Below are 20,552 nucleotides of genomic sequence, written 5' to 3'. Positions count from 1 at the left end.
TTGATTTACTTAGAAGTTTGTTTTCTAATCTAAATAGAATATTGTTTTAAATGAAAAAATGCTATTTTTCTTAGATGAAACAAAGGTGATTTTGCTAAGAAAATAACAGCTCTGTAAACTTCGTCAACTACTATTAGAAATTATGAGGGCCAGATGTAGCTCAGTGACTAGGAACCCCGGATGCTCCTCCAGAAGTTTGCCTGCATCCACACTAAGAAAACTTAGAACCATTGTACACCCAGCTCCATGTCTCTAGTGCCTGTGGCCTCTACAGCCATCTAATGCATGACCACATACCCACACAGAGGCACAGAGGCATAAATATAAAAATAAGAACTAAAGCTTTAAATACATAGGAGAGTTAATATACCTTTATGGATATTGATGAAAAAAGATAGAGTTTTTTTTTTTTTCAGTACAAAGTAGCGCATTTTATCCACTTATTTCTTACATCATCACGGAAGACTGTAACCTTTTTTTTTTTTAAGATATTGTACTGTCTAGTTTTGTGTGTCAACTTGACACAACCTGGAGTTATCACAGAAAAGGAGCCTCAGTTGAGGAAATGCCTGCATGAGACCCAGCTTAAGGCATTTTCTCAACTGGTGATCAAGGTGGGAGGACCCAGCCCATTGTGGGTGGAGCCATCCCTGGGTTGGTGGTCTTGGGTTCTTTAAGAAAGCAAGCTGAGCAAGCCAGGGGAAGCAAGCCAGTAAGACCCATCCCTTCATAGCCTCTGCATCAGCTCCTGCTTCCTGAGCTGCTTGAGTTCCAGTCCTGACTTCCTTTGGTGATGAACAGCAGTGTGGAAGTGTACGCTGAATAAACCCTTTCCTCCCCAACTTGCTTCTTGGTCATGATGTTTGTGCGGGAATAGAAACCCTGACTAAGACAGATAAGTATAGACTCCCAGCATCTGAAATATAGTCAGTAGTGGGAGAGGCTATACTGGGGCCCTCCACTCCTTTCTGATTGAGGGAATCCAGGGTCTGAAATTTTGCATATTCTTACAAACCCAGTCACTGCTCTGTTCTATGGAGTAGACTTGAAGAACAACTTGTGCTAGTGGAATCGTTTAAGCTGTTTTGTGAACTCATGACATGCCTAAGACACATATCAGGCTTGGTACTGTTTTAATATCAACCATGTCTGCAATATTTCTATCACCACAATCATCAAATGCTACAAATATAGGTTTATTCTCCCTAATGACTTGTTAAACATTTGCTAACATCCCTAGCCTATAGGTTCCAATCTGTAACAACAAATGAAGTGAGCTGTGTAACCAGTGATCAAATGCAGGTTCTGGAAACATATTTGACTTTTTAATTTAGAGAATGGTACATAAAATGACCCAATAATAATGTCATGAAGGATTGGGAGAATGAATGAATGCATAACCATAATACTATATTCAACACTATTCAAAGGCTAAAAGTACATTATAATTCTCAAACACAATACTAATTTACTGCTTATCAAAGCAACTTTCTTTTAACTGATATTAACATAAATTTATAGGTTTTTTTTTACAAATTTTTAAATGAAAAGCATATGCTCCATTCTTTCAATAAATATTAATATCATACACAAAATTATATAGCTTCTCCAGAAGCACTGTGAAAGATTTGTCAATCAGAATGCTGTACCATAGTGGTGTACGAAACTATGCATATAGGAGACTGTCATGACTCCATGGCATTTTCTACTGCAAGCTGCTAGGTTTCCTGGGCTTTACACTGTTTACATTATCCAATTGCATAAGAAGGAGGAGAAGAAGTAGAAGAGACAGAAGGGGAAAGGGAAGAGGGAGAAAGGTGGATAAACTGAAATAGAGATGAAGGGAAAGAAGAGCTTCAGTACAGTGGAACACAAAAGATGGTCTCCCTTGGGGGCAGACAGAATATTTACATCCTTTTTAAGATAAACATTCAGCCATTCTCACGTGCTATCTGGGAAGGCGTCTGCATGGGCACTATTACATTGGACAAATTGTGACATCTCTCTGAATTTCTCCATTTCATCTCTCATTTTCATCACGGATTAGAAGCATTATTGATTTCCCATGCAGTCTTGGAGCTTTGGAAGAACACATGCAAATGCCACAGTGCTGGACAGGACAGAGGGTAGGGCCCAGTACCTGATCCTGCTGGCGGATTATGAATTGACCTCATCTCTGGAAGGCAGTGGATACGAGGCTACCAAAAACCCCCTGCTTCACTGAGTAGAGTTTCCTAATGTCTAGTTCAATGTATTTTATTCAAACAAATCTGCTTCAAACCACTGATCAAAATATGTTATTTAGAAAAGTAGTCTAGAAAAATGTATTCTTAAAACCTCTAATACATGGAGTAGACATAAATACCTTTTAATCTCCCTTGGCTTCCTACTCCTTTTATTTAAAAAGAACAGGCAGAGGTACTCTTTTAGAGTAGATGTTATTATCATCATCTCTATGGATGAGTCGTGCCCAGCTTGACAGTCTCAACCTGAGGTAATAAGCTGTTCTTATTGGCTCCTACATTGCTGTTCCATGGTATGGATTTTGTCACCCAATATTTAAAATTTCTTAAGGAAAAGCAATAAATTCAATTGTCACCAAAAGAGAGGGAGGGAAAGGGCGGGAAAGAAAAAAAGGAAACAGAACAAGAATTTTCATCCTTATTAAACTGTTGGAATATATTCAAATTGGTAGATTGTGCAATATAAAAATGGCATTGTGAATATGTTCTGCAGAGTACAAAAAAAAATGGAAGAAAGAAAAGGTGTTCCAGTTTTCTTATAAGCTCCAACGTTTAGAACTGCTTTTACATAGCAAACTTCACAATTGGAAAATTGCATGATTTTCTTATAACAATTTTAAGTGCAGAAACTCAAATAATACTTAGGTATTATTTGATGAGGGGAGTGAACCTAAAGTACAGATTAAGAGTAATAAATCAAATTTATGTTCCCCCTTGAATAGGGCAAAGTTGGGTGGTTCAGTGGCTAGTTTTGTGAGTCCTCCATTATAACTTGCCCTGGGGAGTGGTGGAAGGAGGTTCATCAATACTCATCATGACCCAGAGGGTCATTGCACCTGGGCCTGGAGGGAGGTGACTGTGATGGATTGCAAAATCAATCACAGCTCAGCACATCTTACAGTGGAAGTGTTGGGCGTCCATCGTGCTTTGATGTTAAAAGAATACATAGGTACAACATTCTTAAACAGCCTCACTGCATCTCCTACTGCAAAAGACATCATTGCGTACCAACGTAAATGGTGACCATTTTCTATCCAGACACAGTCTCTTTTGGTCCTGAGACACAATACCCTCTTGAGAAACAAAGACAATGAGATCATTAATTTTATAAACCCTTTAAACGGTTCATATCTATTCTCTCTTTGCTGTAAAATTATATAAATAGAATTTGCCTCGGTGATAATTTTTATCGGGCTTTTGTCAGATTAGACATTTATATCATTTAGTGAGAGAAAAATCTTAATATGAATCGTACTCATAATTTGAAAATAGGATCCAGATCCAATTTGCAAAAGACATGCTTAAAATGCATTTGTATAACCTCCAGGCTTTCGTTGTCAAATTACATTCTTTTTCGCAATTCAGTAATCTTTATTAGATGTACCAAGTTGTCAAATCTTCATACAAAGTCACTTAAAATGTGATTGTCCTTGATTCACTTTGGAGAGCTGAGGATAGCAGGTTAACGTGGATGCTTAATTACAAGCATATTGGAGGTAATTCTCATTTAAAAAGTGTTGCTTGATAATCAGAAGCATAGACACTCAAGGCAAGCATCTGCTTTCAGGTCTGCTTAGCCACCAGCTACTTGTGTCACCTTTGGAAATGAGGTGTTCAGCTCTTATGAGTCTTAAAAGAACTATTATAATGTGTGTGATGTTTGTAAACGGTACTCCATGGATAGTATCACTGATAATTGTTGTCCTTATTATTTATATTTCTCTACTGAAGAAGAAATTATGACACCTACACACTTCTAGGCTACACACTTCATTAGAAGTTGGACAAGCTAAGGAACATAGACTTTGCAGCATTCTCCTCAATGCTGCCCCTGAATGTTCCAGGTTTCTAAATAAAATGTATCTTTAAGAAACTGTCTCTATAGCTTCTCGGCCGTTTGGCTAAGATCAAGTGAAGAAATGGTCTCTAAATATGCCAGAAACCCATGAGCTCTAACGATCACCTAGTGCTTTAACTAACAGCAATCCCTGTTACCTTAAATATGTCTCATTCATGTTTATATAATTTCTGTTTATTGAAGATCCACAGTCAGATATTCATGTGGATCTTTGAAAGTATACAGAAATAAATAATATATGATCCCTGCTTTTAAAAGAAGCTTACAATTTAGATTGCATTAACAATGTAAAACTCAGAAACAAATAAGACAGGGGACAAAAGAGAATGATTGGAAAGTGAGCAAATTGAGTTGCTGATGAAACGAACCACCTCTGGCTTGCCAGCTGGCATAGTGCGTCTAGCAGCATAAAAAGTTAAAGGTTTCGAGCCACTCAATTTTATGGCACCAAACACTATCTTTAGTAATGACATGCCTGAATTGATTGTCTTAAATCAATATGTGACCAAGTGCCCAATCCTCAGCATGGGCCTTTTCTTTGAAATTTTAAAGAGAAAAAAAAAGCGCTTCTCTATTAATATTTATTATCTAATTAAAGTCAATGTTTATAGAACATTCATATAAAACCACCTCAAGTTGCATATGATCTCGGGGTTAGCATCAATTGGATTTGACCTTGGTTAAGTGTATCTATTAATTTTGTTGTGTTTGTCTACACTTTCATACTTCAATTTTTAACGTTTGGTAGCCTAAATAAGGTACATCTCAAAGAAGTTACATTTTTGTTGATCTTTTAGCATTCTCTTACAATCAACATTATAAAATGAGCTAAATTATTTTTTCCTTAGGATTTGAGACTAGTTTGTTTGGATGGTGCTTTTGTTGAGTATGACGAGGAGACTGATATCTGACACTTAACTCAAATGTGCTATGCATGCTTGAAAAATTATTCCTTTATCTGTGAGGAGGAGAATATTTATAGCATTCACCAGAGAGAAACAATGTGTTTTCATAAAATAACTTATAAAATCTTTAATAAAATAACATTTTATTAATTATTTTATTTAATTTAGATTCCAAATGTTGACTCCCCTACATGGTCCCCACCACCACGAGTTAGTTCTTCACCCCATCCTCCCTCCCCTTTGCCTCTGAGAGGGTGTTTCCCCACCCACCCATCCACTTCTGCCTCACCCTGCTAGCGTCCCCCTTCCCTGGGCATCCAGTCTCGAAGGGCGTCCTTTCCCACTGAGGCCAGACAGGGCAGTCCTCTGCTGCATCTGTAGCAGGAACAATGGAGCAGCCTGTATGCTCTTTGGTTGGTGGCGTAGCCTCTGGGAGCTCTGAGTGGTCCAGGTTGGTTGAAGGTGCTGTTCTTACTATGGGGTTGCCATCCCCCTCAGCTCCTTTAGAATTCATAACTCAAATATCCATGCACAGACTTACACGTAGGAAAAGCAATCATGTACATAAATGTCTAAAAAGTTTCAATAGAATATATTACATCATTACCTCCCTTCCCTTTCCTCACTCCAATCCCTCCGATGTACAAGTAGTTCCTTGCTGTCTTTCAAATTCATGTCCACTATTTCTTTAATTGCTGATAGATTTTTCATTCATAAATATAGAAGTACATCAAAAGCAGAGTGGAAAATATTTCTTGAGTGTGTGTGGGGGGTGTGGTGTGTGTGTGTGTGTGTGTGTGTGTGTGTGTGTGTGTGTGTGTGTGTGTGATTTCAGCTGACTGTTGGTACTGTATAGCTAATTGTGAAGTTATTCCCTGGGGAAGGTTTTTATCTCTTGCTCATTCTTTAGTTGCCTACAGTTATGATCCTGTAAAATTGCCTCCATTCATATTAGCATAGCTATTAATAGAGTCCTTGTTTAGATCATGGTCCTTAGAGGCACCATGTTGTTTAGATTTCATGAGTGTAACTTCTCTATTATATCTAGGAAACACAAATACAAACTGTTTCCCTGGCTTGTAATCTCTCTGCCCTCTCCTCTTCAGTGTTCTCTGGGTCTGAGGTACAATGTTATAGGTGGATCAGTTGTTGCTAGGCACAAGAGCATGTCCCTTTACCAATGAGTTGTAGCTTCCTCTAACGGCCTACCTTGTGCAAAGAGAATTTTTTTATGATACACCTGAGTGTATAAGGATAAGTGTTTAGAATGTACTTAGGGATCATACTAGTGTAGGAAAGTAGTCGTAGATTCTCCTCTTAGATCTGTCATTAGTCCTGGGTACTTTGCTAGGTTTCCTAGTATTATTTCCCTCTTGTTAAAAGGATCTGAAGTACAATTACAGAACTGTTGGTTACCACTAAAATGCGTAAGTCCCTACTGTACCCTTAGGGTAACAGTGGCATGCTAGCTGTTGCAGCAATTCATAGGCCTTAGGACTGCTGAGTCCTGTGTCCAAAATGCATGGTGTAAGTTCACATTAAAGCACATTATTTTGTGAGACTTGATTTAGGCAGTAGATATTACCTTTGCTGATTTTAATATTGCTAAATGTTGAAATGATTAAAGGTGTAGGAGACAATATTATTTGGCATGTCTAACTTATATTTATTTTATTTCCTGTGAATGTGTCTCTGTGTGCACATAGCAGGAGGTCAGAGAGAAACTTTCATAAGTTAGCTCTCAGCTTCTTGGGATCAAATTCAGGTCATAAGGCTTGGGAAAAAGTATTTTTACTCATTTATTTATCTTTCAACCTATATATTTATTTCTTAAATGATATATGAAACAAACTATCAAAGATCTTTGCATATGAGAATTCCATCTTATGTGGTGTGTGTGTGTGTGTGTGTGTGTGTGTGTGTGTGTGTCTGTATCTATGTGTGATATGTGTGGGTTTTGCAAGTGTGTACTCGTGTGTGCTTCTGTGCTTATGTAAGCTAAAGATTAAAGCCAACTATCTTTCAGCACTGCTCTTTGAACCTCTCACTGAACGTCCATAGCTCACTGATTCACCTAGGCCATTTAGCCAGCATACCCTAAAGGTCCCACTGTGATCATTCCTTCAGCACTGAGGTTACAGGGGCACGTCGTTCTTATGTAAGTGCTGGGGATTTGAATTCATGTCATTGCACTGGCAAACAACAGGCACTTGGCCCATGGAGCAGTCCCCACAGCCACAGACATGGGAACTTTAGCCACTATACCAAGAATTTAAAACATTTTCATATTTCTGCAGAACATTTAAGGTGTCCTCAAATCATGAGGAATTTTTTTATCCACAGTACAATATGATTAGATTCCGTGGTGAAAACATGCAGAAATTTTAGTGCATTTTCTGTTAGTTTCCAGGCTTGACTTCCTTGCAAAATTTAAATAATAGTACCAGAAAATTGAACAATCATTTTTTAGCCATTGTTATCCATTCATGTTGACAAATAATGTCTCTATACACTCCCACATATGTCCATGTCTCAACCTTTTTTCAACCATTTTAGAGAGTTTTCCAGTATGTTGGGTCTTTAACGGTCGCTGTTCATTTTTTTAAAACACAGTTTCTATTATGACATCTCTTGTCTACGTACTGAGATGTGAGAGTGTTCCTACCATACCAGTGAGCATGTGTCCTGCTAACATTTTAGCCCAGGATAACACCCAAGCTAAGTATAATGTAAACACAATGAAAAACTATTGACAAATGGCACCAAATGTCATCTTATGTCTCAATCTTCATTGCCTATTAACATCCACTCCTTTCTTTAGAAGGAAAACATGATAACTTGTGTGTGTGTGTGTGTGTGTATGTGTGTGTGTGTATGTGTGTGTGTGTGTGTGTGTGTTAACAAAGACAAGTCACAAATCTCAAAGGGCAAAGCAGTGTACATGAGAAATTGGAGTGTAGAAATGGAAGAAAGATATGGCTGTAATTATATTACAATCTCAAAAATTATTTTTAAAAGGACACGAGAAAAACAGTTATGTTTCAATGTTTTATTTATTTTTATTTATTTTATTTATTTATTAACATTTTATTTAACTATTAACGCCAGCTCTCTCAATTGAACAAAGATTTCTTCACAATAATTTGACTCAAGAGGCATCCCTCAGAAAACATACAAGAAGTGAAAGTATATTTTCAATTTATCAAATATGAAAAAGTACAGAGATCCTATCAAGTAGTTTTGTCCGCATGCTTGGTACTAACCGACTGTATCACACTGCAGAAGCCAGCAATCCTGTAGAGCCTCTGGACGGGGTGAAGGTTTCTTTTTAATAGCATCTGGAGTTATAGACTGTCTCTTAGTAAATAGAACTTTTATGTCCTATAAAAATAAAACACATAAGTTAACATTTGTAATTTCAATAAACAGAGCCAATGTGGCTGGGTAATGTGTGTGCTCAGTTCCAGTTCTCTCTGTTTTCTATGGGAAAACAGTTTTATTTTTTATCTAGATACTGAGAAGTTAAAATTAATTGTATTTCCTTCAGAATATCCTTTAAAAGTCAATTTCCTTAATCTCAACTCTGAATATATTTTCTGAAGCTGGGTTTATTGAAGTTTGTATTTTAACGATGTTTCAAGTAAAGATGTTTCTTTTTCCTTCTCCTTCCAATGCAGTGTGGAGACAATCAATGATGGAAACTTCCACATTGTAGAGCTACTGACCCTGGATTCGAGTCTTTCCCTCTCTGTGGATGGAGGAAGCCCTAAAATCATCACCAATTTGTCAAAACAATCTACTCTGAATTTCGACTCTCCACTTTACGTAGGAGGTGAACTTGCCTTCCAACTCTGTGCTTCTCATTATAGATCAGATCTAAAGTTACTTGTGTCTCATGCCATGTTTGTTGACACTGATCTGTCACTGTAATTGGCCAACAAGCATAAAACAGAAAGAGATGAATTGTCTGTTAAGGGCCTATTTGATCAGCCTGGTTCTGGGTCCAATTCAATGTATCATCGGGTCAGTGAAGGACATTAGTTCTTGATCTATGAAATGCTAGCTAGGTAATTTTTATATACTGTCATTAATTGTATATCTGTCTGCCTACTGAAGCCAGAAAATTGGTTAGTGATCAGGTTGGAAGATAATAAAATAAGACTGAGGAAACACCTCAGTGTATAAATGCTTAAGAAACTGAGATAAATACCCATAACCCATGTAAATGACAGGCACTGTGGTACACTTGCAGTCTCAGTGCTGAGGACATTCACAAACACATCCCTAGAGCCAGTGATCCTTGGGGATCTGGTTGTCTACCTAGCCTACTCTGTGATATCTAGGAAAATAAGAAAACCTGTTTCAAAAGAAAACGTGAAGGTATTCTCAAAAAGGACACCAGAAGTTGTTTTCTAGCCTCTATGCACACACATGCACATGTGTGTTCATGCACCTGAACACATGCACACACATACACAATGATTAATCAAGTGTGGTGCAAAGTAGGGAGGAGTCTGCAATCCAGTTCTCTTAAGGAGACAAACCATATCAGCTCAGCCCAGTGTTGCTATACTGGTATTTCTGATTCAAATGTACCAATGTTTATGATCTACTATAGCCTGAGAACCAACTTCATAGATGAGTAATGTCACAAAGCTGAAAAATAAATGTCCCTGCTGGCCCCAGAGACATGAAGAATGCAGGCTCATATCTAAATCACTGATGTGTCCTTACAATTAAATTATTGCAGATTGACTATCTCAGCAGAAAGGTTCACCTTGTGGCTTCACAGGACTCACAAGTATAAATATTATGAGACTCTTGTAATTAGATCTTTGAAAACTACACAGTGTGTTCTGAGTATTCATCCATCTCTCCTTCTGCCTCTTCCAAATTCACCCTTTCCTAGCTACCTGTGTGGATTTCCAAAGTAGATCTGTGTCCTTTTGTTTTCGATATTTTTATCGTTTATTGGGAAAGTTCACATCATGAACTCCCTGCACCCCCACTTCCCAGTCCTCCCAAATGCCCACCTACCCACCCTTGGGTCCTTTTTGTTTTTGTTTTTTGTTGTTGTTGCTTGCTTTTTCTTTTCCTTCTGTGTCTTTACAAACAAAAACAAATGAAAACAAGCAAAACAGCAACAAAAACAAGACCCGCTGTGCTGCCTACAACACAAATGTGCGGCCTTCATGTTCGGCCTTCATGTGCAGCCTTCATGTGCGGCCTTCATGTGCGGCCTTCTACCAGAGCTGCTCAACTTCCCTCTCCCAGTTGCTAATTGTCAAGAGTGCCTAGGCTTCGGGTGAGACTTTGTACCACCTTCCCTCTCCACTCTGGGGTTGGCTCTGGTTTAAGCTTCTATTTTCATCTATTCTCCAGTTAACAGAGTTGCCTTGTAGTGTGTAAAGCCAGTCCTGAGTGTCAGTGGTGCAAAGGGATGAGTTGTATTGGTTAAGCATTTTATATAGCTAACATGGTGCTTCCTTTTTTCCAATAATGTTTTTATATATATGGCATTGCTTTTAGCAGCTTAACCTTTTATCTTCAGAGAAAATTGAAGTAAAACAGGAAGGTAAACATTATTTTCTCTATTTCAAAGTCCCAAAGGGACAATCTCAAGAAGTTTATAAAGCTTTTCCAAGTATGGAAACCTAAATTATGGAAGGTATGTTGTCTAAGTCCAGAGTTTTCCACTCCAAAGCTACCTACATTGCCATTTCACTTTTTAACAAATATCAGAAAGCAAAATGGCTTAAGCAATGTGCCATTACTTTACTTGTAGATTTGTCCTTGACTTGCATTATGTTGCTTTTATTTGAAAATATTTCGATCGATCTTTTAAGACCCTTTTATAATAGGATACTCAGTTTAAATATCCAGATGAAATAATTTAAGATGGAGCATTATGTTTAAAAGGGAAAAACATTTAAACTCCCAGATCAAAAGTGCTAATCCTTCTGAGGCTAGAGGTTTTGGAAGAATCCAAAAACATCTCTGAATATTCAACCCTATAGGAAACCATTGCCATCTCAGCCATAACTCCAGCCTAGTACACTGAACCCAGTTGCCTTCCTTCCCAGATTGTGGTCTCTGGGGTGGTTGAGATTTTTTTAAAATACAAGGAGCCGGGAAGACCACAGCCTGACTGTCACATGGCAAAGACAATGGGAACTGAGTCAACAAAAGCGAAGCAAGGTTAAGCCTAGTTAAAACCAGAGCTGTTCCAAGGAGAGCTGAACTAGACATCCTGGACCTTGGTTCATGGCAGAAACATTGTCTGGAAAAATGCAAACTGGTGGTGCAGCTACATGTGCTCTTGCATTATTGACTAGTCATCATATTGTTTTTATGTAACATAAACCAGAAAAAAAATGACATGGTTTTCCATCAGAGGGAAGTAAGACACAGATATAGATGTCTAGGCACATTTTACCACCTTTCAGCAAAATGTGCCACCTTTCAGCAAAAGATTCTAGTGATACTCTACCCATTACACTCATTTCAAAACATAGACAGTAAAGGCTTTTAAAAAAAAATCACTTACTAAGTTCTTTACTGAGAGAGGGGTAGATTAATTTACTTCCAACTAAAGTCCAGGAAAATCATAAAAAACGAAGGCATAGATTACCATATATGGCAAGGCAATATTCATTTGTACCCTAAGCACTCAGGAGACTGAAGCAATGGTATTTATGATTCCAGGACATCCTTGTGTGTGCAGTAAATTAGTGTCTTAAAAAATATACAGATCTGCTTCTGCTTATCAGCTAAGAAGTAGCACTTGAACCAAACATATAAAGGTCTGACCCAGAATAGTTCTTGGTTATTGGGATAATTCAGGCTAGAACATGTGTAAGGAGGTGTTTGTGTCAATCCCTAGGTCCAAAAATTAATCAAGAAAAGGCCTTAATTTTATGTGCTCTTGAAAGCTGAGTCTGTGCATGGTATGTAGCTCTGATGTTTTATACAGGTTTTTACCATCAAAACTGCATCCTCCGTAGTTGTAAGCTTTGGGACTAAATGACATTAAATCTACTTCTTGCTTCTCACTGATGAGGGACTTTGTCAGTCTCAATTTAGTTTCAATGTGTGCTCATATAAACATTGTACCTCCACCAAAATGAGCTATTAAAATAGCTTTGGAAGAAGTTCTTTTTAGCTGTTTTAAGAAATGACCCAAAGTGAAGGTCTTTAAATTCCACATGTTTATGATGAATGAACATGATTTAGAGAGACTTAGACTTATTCCACAGGAAATTCTTTCCTGTCTCTGGTAGTCCACTGGAAATGGTCAATTGTGTGCCTTGATCTTGGTGTAGTAACATGTTCTCTGAGGCCAGACATATGCCAAGTGAAATGCCTTTGCTGATAAAACTTCCAAATTAAAGGCAAAAATCTGATATGTCTGCTAGAGTGACCAAGGGGTCTCCTGCATCAGAATCACCTGTGTTACACATTGGCATTTAGAATTCTACACTTGTCTTCTTCCACATAGGATCAGGTTTTCAGGATGGGGAGAGAGACCGGAAACTGTTCTTCTATCGTCCATTTTTGATAGGACTTATGTATGAGAAGTTGATAAGCAACTAACCTGGTCTTATCTTCTCGGAAGAGATAAGGCAAGTAAGACCCAGAGCAGGAACATGACTGGCCAGGATATACTCTGTTAGTAACTTTTCTCATTGGAGTAATAATAAATAGACAAATAAACAGCCCTGAGGGAGAAAGGGTCTGTTCTATCTTTTTTATGGTTTGAGAGCATAGTCTGTCTTAGCAGGGAAGTGGTAAAGGCCTTAGGCAGCTGCTCACATTGTAGCAGTCAGTAAGCAGAGGGATGCATTTAGCCTAAGATCCAAGCCCAGGGTACTAGAACACCCATCCCATTCATGATGTGTTTCTTGTTGTATTAAACCATTCGGAATGTACACCGAGGTGTGTTTGCCTGTGAAGGATTATTTAGCCTCTGGGCATGAGTGTGTGGAATTATGTTGACTAAGTCAATTGACATGGGAAGACCCATTGTAGTAAAAGTGGTACTATTCCCTGGATGGGGATCCAGGACTCTACCATGGATAAAGTGAGTGGGCAGAGCACTAGCTTTTCTCCCTCTCAGCTTTCTGATTGTGCGTGTAAAGTAACCAGCTGCTTCAACTTGCTGTGCTCTTAACTTTGTTGCTGTGATGAATACTCTTGAACTGGAGGGTGAAATAACCCTTTCTCCCTTGACTTCCTTTTGTCAAGGTATTTTACAACAGTGTCAGGAAAAGAAAATCAGATCCACAGTAATTCTAAAACATTGTAACTTGATAAGGAAGTTTAACCATGAAACACTCTACTAGTGTTAGAGACTTGACCTCTAGACTAGTGACCTTGTATGCCTACATGCCTGATTTGGAGCCTGTTAAGACTCAACTGGGGCTCTTTGCCTAGGAAGGAAATAGTGGCGCTAAGCAAGGGCCATAGAAGGCAATGTTCTTCTAGAAAATGAAGCCCAGCCTATAACCAGTGAAGAGTGCCCAGCCTGTAAGCCCAAGCTCTGAGAGTTAGCATAATTGAAACATGAGCACTGGGTGGTTGGAGGGGGTGTAAGTTGTTTCAAAGGCTTCTAACGCCTTGCCTTCTCCTCACCCAATGTCCCATAAGGTCTTCTGTGTAAAGTGCTGTCAGGGAACTATTTCAGGGTCTGGATCAGGCCATGGAAAGATTCCTCAGCTTTGCCAAAATAGCAGTTACCAGATAATAATAGTCACTTCTGAATACATATGCCCCAAGATTGCAAATACTGTTTGTGATGAAATGTATTCTGTATTTTTCTAATTTTCTAACATGAAAGCTTCAATATAAGTAGCAAGAAAAAACCATGGTAGGAATGAAGTGCTATCCTGATAAGAAACAAAAATGAACTTAAGGTGATTGCTAAGTTAGAATTTGGCAAGGAGGCAGTGGGTTACTTGAGCCTTCGCTCTCACTCTCAGAGTTTTGGACTGATCCTGGGCTCCAGCACTAAGCAGGTTACACAGTCAGGAAAATGCTGACTTGGGTGACATGGACCCTGTAACTCAAGTTCTTTAGGATCTGTCCTTCAATTTAACAATGTTAATTGAAAAATGTGGCTTCCCAATGTTCATGGTATCTGGTACAGACCCATAGGGAAAAAAACAATAATGTTGACCTCTAGTTTTTACTTTGAGTAAACCTTCTTGAAGATTATATATTCATATCTATTACATATATTGTTTTCTTTGAAACAAGTTTATACATTAAAAACTGACCACCAATCAACAAGGGTTTTTTTTTTTTCAGTTAAAAGTTACAATAACCTACTGCATCAAAACAAGATGCCTAAGTCTTCTCTACCTCATCTGAGCACATACAGCCCAATTTAAGAGTGATGGGCTGACGAATCTCAGTATTTGTCAGGAGCAAGTGACTGAGGAGCACACAGAGTCTCTGAACTGACATGCTGTTTCCTCCTAGGTATGCCTGGGAAAAATAACGTGGCTTCGCTGCGCCAGGCCCCTGGGCAGAACGGCACCAGCTTCCATGGCTGTATCCGGAACCTTTACATTAACAGTGAGCTGCAGGACTTCCGGAAAGTGCCTATGCAAACCGGCATTCTGCCTGGCTGTGAACCATGCCACAAGAAAGTGTGTGCCCATGGCACATGCCAGCCCAGCAGCCAATCAGGCTTCACCTGTGAATGTGAGGAAGGGTGGATGGGGCCCCTCTGTGACCAGAGAACCAATGATCCTTGCCTCGGAAACAAGTGAGTTCCAGTTGCGCGGTACTGGGTACATATGCTAAATTCTCAAAGTATCATCTAAGAGAAGAAGGCAGGCGGGCGTTTGGCGGGATGGGAGGTGGAGGAGAAATCAACAAAATTACATATTGTTCTCTGTATTCAGACGTGCTTTTGCCTAACCTCTATACTGTCTGACATCTTCTATCAACGATGTTTACATTCCTCTGTTTCTCCTTCCCTGAAGATGTGTACATGGGACCTGCTTGCCCATCAACGCCTTCTCCTACAGCTGCAAGTGCCTGGAGGGCCACGGCGGTGTCCTCTGTGATGAAGAAGAAGATCTGTTTAACCCCTGCCAGATGATCAAGTGCAAGCACGGGAAGTGCAGGCTCTCTGGACTCGGGCAGCCCTATTGTGAATGCAGCAGTGGATTCACGGGGGACAGCTGTGACAGAGGTAAGCTGGGCACAGAGGAGAGGGCCAGCTTATCCCTAGTGAAAAAGAGAGTGCAGAGTACAGAACCATGAAACACTTGACTTTGTGTGGCTTATAGCTACTATTGCTGATTTTCCAGTCTTGTGCAAAAACTGAGGTGCAAGGCATTAAAGGCCCATGGTGAGGTTTCTCATGGCCATCAGACATCTCATCACAACTTGATTTGCTGTGGGAAAGTCTCCTTTTCCTTTTTTCAGAGAACAGCTACCCAGCTCACCTTAAGCCACCATCTGGTCCCTTGACCCGCATGTATTATTAATCTAACGTTGGGCATAGAGAGACTATGGAGGTGGTAAATCTGCTCGTGGTTGAGTACAAAATCATCTTTGGTCTTAGAGTGGACTGATTTATCACAGTAAACGATGCAGGTGAGAGGGATGGAAACAGGCTGAGTTTTCAGACCACCTCTCCTTGCTCTGTTTCCAAGATGAGAACTTGGCCTGGCCTCCAGCTGGCACTGACTTTGGAGCATCAGACAAATAAGATGAACGTGGCTGCGGAAGCTTTTAACAGATGTCTCCTTTTTTGAACTACTTCATGCTAGCATAATTTATGAAGTTAGTGGAATGTTACTTGTATTAAGTAACATATTGGATAATATTAAATTCTAGGTCTAATAAATTAAATTGCGTTCTCTCTGAAACTGCTCCCCGTGGTAAACAAAACCAGCTGTTAGTCCTGTACAAACCAGAAGATGTGTATTATTCCTCCTTTTTTTTGTAATAAAGGGAAAAGATTTAGGAATCCAATTTTCTTGTCAGAACAAACATGTTGTATTTATTGTCTACATATATAGCATTCACTCTGGTGGAAATAGGGACCTAAAAGATACATTTTTCAAGGAAGAGTGGGTCATGCCATCGGCCCATAATATGGACCACAAGCATAACATGAAAAATAGCAAGTTACAAACTGGAAGGAAGGACGGCGACCACCAAATAGAGCTCTTGACTTTCAGTTACTCTACCCAGCCTGCAGTGTCTATCCTTACTTAAAACTGCTCTTATGTCCTTGTTCTTTTTTCTAGAAATTTCTTGTCGAGGGGAACGGATAAGGGATTATTACCAGAAGCAGCAGGGTTACGCTGCCTGTCAAACGACTAAGAAAGTATCTCGCTTGGAGTGCAGAGGCGGGTGTGCTGGGGGGCAGTGCTGTGGACCTCTGAGAAGCAAGAGGCGGAAATACTCTTTCGAATGCACAGATGGATCTTCATTTGTGGACGAGGTCGAGAAGGTGGTGAAGTGCGGCTGCACGAGATGTGCCTCCTAAGTGCAGCTCCAGAAGCTTCTGTCTTTGGCGAAGGTTGTACACTTCTTGACCATGTTGGACTAATTCATGCTTCATAATGGAAATATTTGAAATATATTGTAAAATACAGAACAGACTTATTTTTATTATGATAATAAAGACTTGTCTGCATTTGGAAAAAAATAAAAGACACGCTTGTACTAAAGCTTCCCCTACACTGGAGATGTGTGAAGAAAAGCCACACTTGGAGGCATTAGTGCAGCTGTGGGGACCATTGCAACATGGAGCCATCTTTGAAACATGCTAATACTATCAGAAGCACATATGCAAGAGCCTGGCGTGGGACTATATGCTCATATGCGATTGCCCAGAGTGTAAAACCCATGACCCCCTTCATATCAGTTCACAAGGACACATCGAGCACAAGTGTGTGAATGAGATTGTGAGGTAGATGAATGGAAATCCAGAATCTGTAGATAGATCCAAGGGATGAGATATATTTTGTGTAAGATCTAAAGTGTCCTGACATCTGGGTTCCATTCCGAGAGAAATGGGTGTGGAGTGCTGCGGTGTATTTTATTGTCTTTGGCAAGGACAGCACATAAGCAGAAACAGCACACTAAGGTGTTTAGCTACCAGTTTCCAGTATTAAATTTTTGTAATATAAATGACAAAGGAGATGATAAAGAACCAATAGATTATTGATAAATAAAAAATTAGTAATAATATGAATTTTTGTTTCTATGAGTTCTAAATAGCCCTATACAGTATTCATTTTCAATGAGGAATATTTATTGTATTAAAGTGCATTTTACTTAACGGTTTAGATCATCATTTTGGACTATTTCTCGATGCTTTAATATATATTAATTTATAATTATCCTGATATTTTTGTACATTTTCAAACTTTAAAAAAAAAATCAGGATTTTTTTTTTGGCAATAGTACTAACATAGGATGCTATTTTGTTATCTCGGGATAATTATATGTTGTTCTGTTGGCTGACCTTGACATCTGACCACCGATGTCACGGAACTGTGGCCTCCTTCAGGACACTTGCAGAACGCTTGCAAAGTCTCAGAGTAGAAACAGCAAGTGTATCCATCTGCCACACGTCCTCACAGGAAGAATGAACTTATCTGTAGCAGTGCCCAGTAAGAAGTAGATGTTTGACAAATTAATTAATACAACATTTCCCTGTCATGCCTTGGGGGAGGGTGGGAGAAGAAAGACTGTTATGTCAAAAATTGTAATTTCTCTCCAAACAATAAAACTCCTTTATTACCTTACCGCTCCCACGTTAACCTGTTTGCTGCTAAATTCCAATGTAGAGTTGGTAATGACATAGTGGGCTGTGCTCTTCTGTCATTAAAATCCCAGGGTCCCCTGTGAAGAAGCAGATGTTTCTTTAAAAAGGAAAAACACCTTTAACAATGAAAATTAGATGTACGTGTATAATTCGGTATGCTTTGTCTTTCTCCAAACGAATATCAGTTACACTGCTGTTTGTAAATTAAAAGATGTCTACTCCATTAACAGTATGGCCGCTTTCTTAGCAACTGCAGGTGCTCCTTTATGAACTTGATACAGTGACAGGAAATGAGCAGCAAAGGCAGCTTATACCTTTATGTTGCCAGAAACTGCACTGAAATTAATATATTGTCACATCTAGAGGACTCACAAAAGAGATAGATAGAATAACGTATTCTTTGCTAGGATAAATCCATATTACATAAAACTATCCCACTAAAAAGAAGAATAAGATGAAATAGAGCTAACATGGAGAATCTTCTTTGAGTCTCACTGCCTTAGCTGGAACTTGCTTGCAATCCAGAACTGGCAACATTCAGATCAAGGAAGTGCCATTGGACAGAGTATTAATACTTGGCTTCCACTATATGAGTGATTGTTCTTTTTTTAATAAGACAATTGTGCATACACACATACTCACACACAGATATACACACTACCTTCCAGGTAGGAACGTCCAATCATTTATTCATTCTTGTTTAAAATTGCTTCAGTTGTGTTATATGAATATTAAATAACCGTGATAAAACGTCTTTGTGTTCCTATGGGTTGCTTCTTAGAGGTATTGAATCCTTCCTTAAGCAAAGACTCACCTGCAAATATACCAAGGTTTCTCCTTGATATCCCTGATAAACACTAATGTTAATGGCTAGTGTCTGTGCATTGTTTTTTGCCCAGCAAGAGCAGGCTAGAAGTTTTATAGATGAACTCTCCAGCTCTATAATGGACGGACTTCCTGTGTCTCCTAGTTTAGTCAGGTACACAAGGCTGGATATCAAAAGAGCTGGACTTAGTATTAGGCAATTTATAGCACTGTGTTTGCTGATGATATAGACAGCCGTATAGTCACAAACTGACTCTACGTGGCGATGACTAAGCCTTGAAACCTTATTTTCAGGGCTATTGATAGTGAATGTTTAGGTAATCTTACTACAGATTGGACTTTTTGCTTCTCTTTTAAAGGAAAAAAAAAAAGACATCACAATGGTTTTTACATGACATATTTTTATTCTCCCTGAAATAAAGTCACGAAATAAAGTTCTATTTCTCTGGTATTTGAACAGAGTTAATTTTTGCAGGGGCCACACTTGATTTGTCTTCCAGGCATGAGCTTTTAATGGAGAAAATCCCACAGCCAGATAATTGTTAGCAAGTCACATAAATTAAAGGCAATTATTCCTGTTAAAAACTGCTTCTCACTAATAAGCCCTTGACAAGGCACTCACTTAAATAAACAAATAACATTCTAGAGCTTTTATGACAGTATTTGATTTTTTAAATTACAGAATTAAGGTATTGCATACAATAATGCACGTTTGAAACCTGAAAGATGTAGTGCTTAGGCATCCATGGCCGATTACTTTTAATTCCCACAGAAGTGAAACGTCCTCGGGAGACTGGGCATGCGATCGGTCGGAGAGCGTGATCACTAAATAACCACCTCGATCCTTGAGAGTTCCTCTGCCCTCTGAAATTGCTTCTCTGTGGTAACCGAGCTTTGGAACTACCCAGAGCCTTTTCTTTTATGGATGATAAGCCTTGTCAGCAACCCTTCCTTCAGGAGAAATGATTAAAAGACTTGAAATCAATTCAGGACATAAAGATCTTGAACTTCACGGTGTCATCTGCCTCCTCTACTGACCATTATTTCTAAAGGGATGTGTCTGTAAAAGTATATAAGCTATAAAAAGTACATGAAGCTTTATGGAAGGTATTACATAAAGTAGAGAAAGCTATAAAAACATGGAAGCTATTTTCCTCCTTCATCCTCTTTGTGTACTCACAAGTCATTTAACAGATGATTTCTGGTTCGTGTCTTCTATCAATTACAAGCAAAGATAGCAGCTATTGCATGGAGTACAGATAAAGCAGACCATTTCTCCCATGTTATAGCCTATGCTTCATGGACATGGGATTGAAGCTAGACTGGGTAACTGCTCTGGCAAGTTTTATGTCAACTTGACACAAGCTGAAGTCACTTAGAAAACTAAAGACTTGTGGTTGAGAAAATGCCTGCACGATATTGCCCTGTAGGCGAGCCTATGGTGTATTTTCTTGAGTTTTTGGTTGCTATGGGAAGACCCAGATCACTGGTCAGTAGTACCTCTGGGTTGGTAGTCCTGGGTGCTATAACAAAGCAGGCTGAGAAATCCAGGGGCAGTGTCTTAGTCAGGGTTCGCTAGAGTCACAGAACTTATAGGTAGTCTCTATATAGTAAGAGAATTTGTCGATGAGTGACAGTCTGTAGTCCAACTCAGCAGCAGCTGTGAATGGAAGGCCAATCTAGTGGTGGCTCAGTCACACAAGGCAGGCAGATGAAAAAGAGAGAGACTCTTCCTTCTTCCACCGTCCTTATGTAAGTCTCCAGCAGAAGGTGTGTCCCAGATTAAAGGTGTGTACCACCACACCTAGAAGTGGGACTTGCTTTGTCCCAGGTGACCTTGAACTCAGAGCTCTCCTTGCCTTAAGCTCCTGGGATTCACAGCCACTTTGCCTCAAGATCAGGATCAAAGGTGAGCCTTCCAATCC

The 20,552-nt window shown here is 39.2% G+C and overlaps 1 protein-coding gene across 4 annotated transcripts in view; it reads left to right on the top strand.

Annotated features, from left to right (window-relative positions):
• Slit2 (slit guidance ligand 2) overlaps window positions 1-18,029 on the top strand; it is a 327,841-nt gene extending 309,812 nt beyond the window's left edge. For all 4 annotated transcript variants that reach the window (XM_032916904.1, XM_032916902.1, XM_032916903.1 and 1 more), the window contains 4 exons: window positions 8,684-8,838; window positions 14,487-14,775; window positions 14,996-15,207; window positions 16,274-18,029. In XM_032916904.1, coding sequence (XP_032772795.1) covers window positions 8,684-8,838; window positions 14,487-14,775; window positions 14,996-15,207; window positions 16,274-16,515 — 898 coding nt within the window. In that variant the 3' untranslated portion in view covers window positions 16,516-18,029. The remainder of the gene's footprint in view (window positions 1-8,683; window positions 8,839-14,486; window positions 14,776-14,995; window positions 15,208-16,273) is intronic.
• Window positions 18,030-20,552: the final 2,523 nt, after the last annotated feature.

This window comes from Rattus rattus, chromosome 11 (assembly GCF_011064425.1).
Source record: "Rattus rattus isolate New Zealand chromosome 11, Rrattus_CSIRO_v1, whole genome shotgun sequence".
Lineage (NCBI taxonomy): Eukaryota > Metazoa > Chordata > Mammalia > Rodentia > Muridae > Rattus > Rattus rattus.
This window is presented reverse-complemented; position numbering and strand designations above follow the sequence as displayed.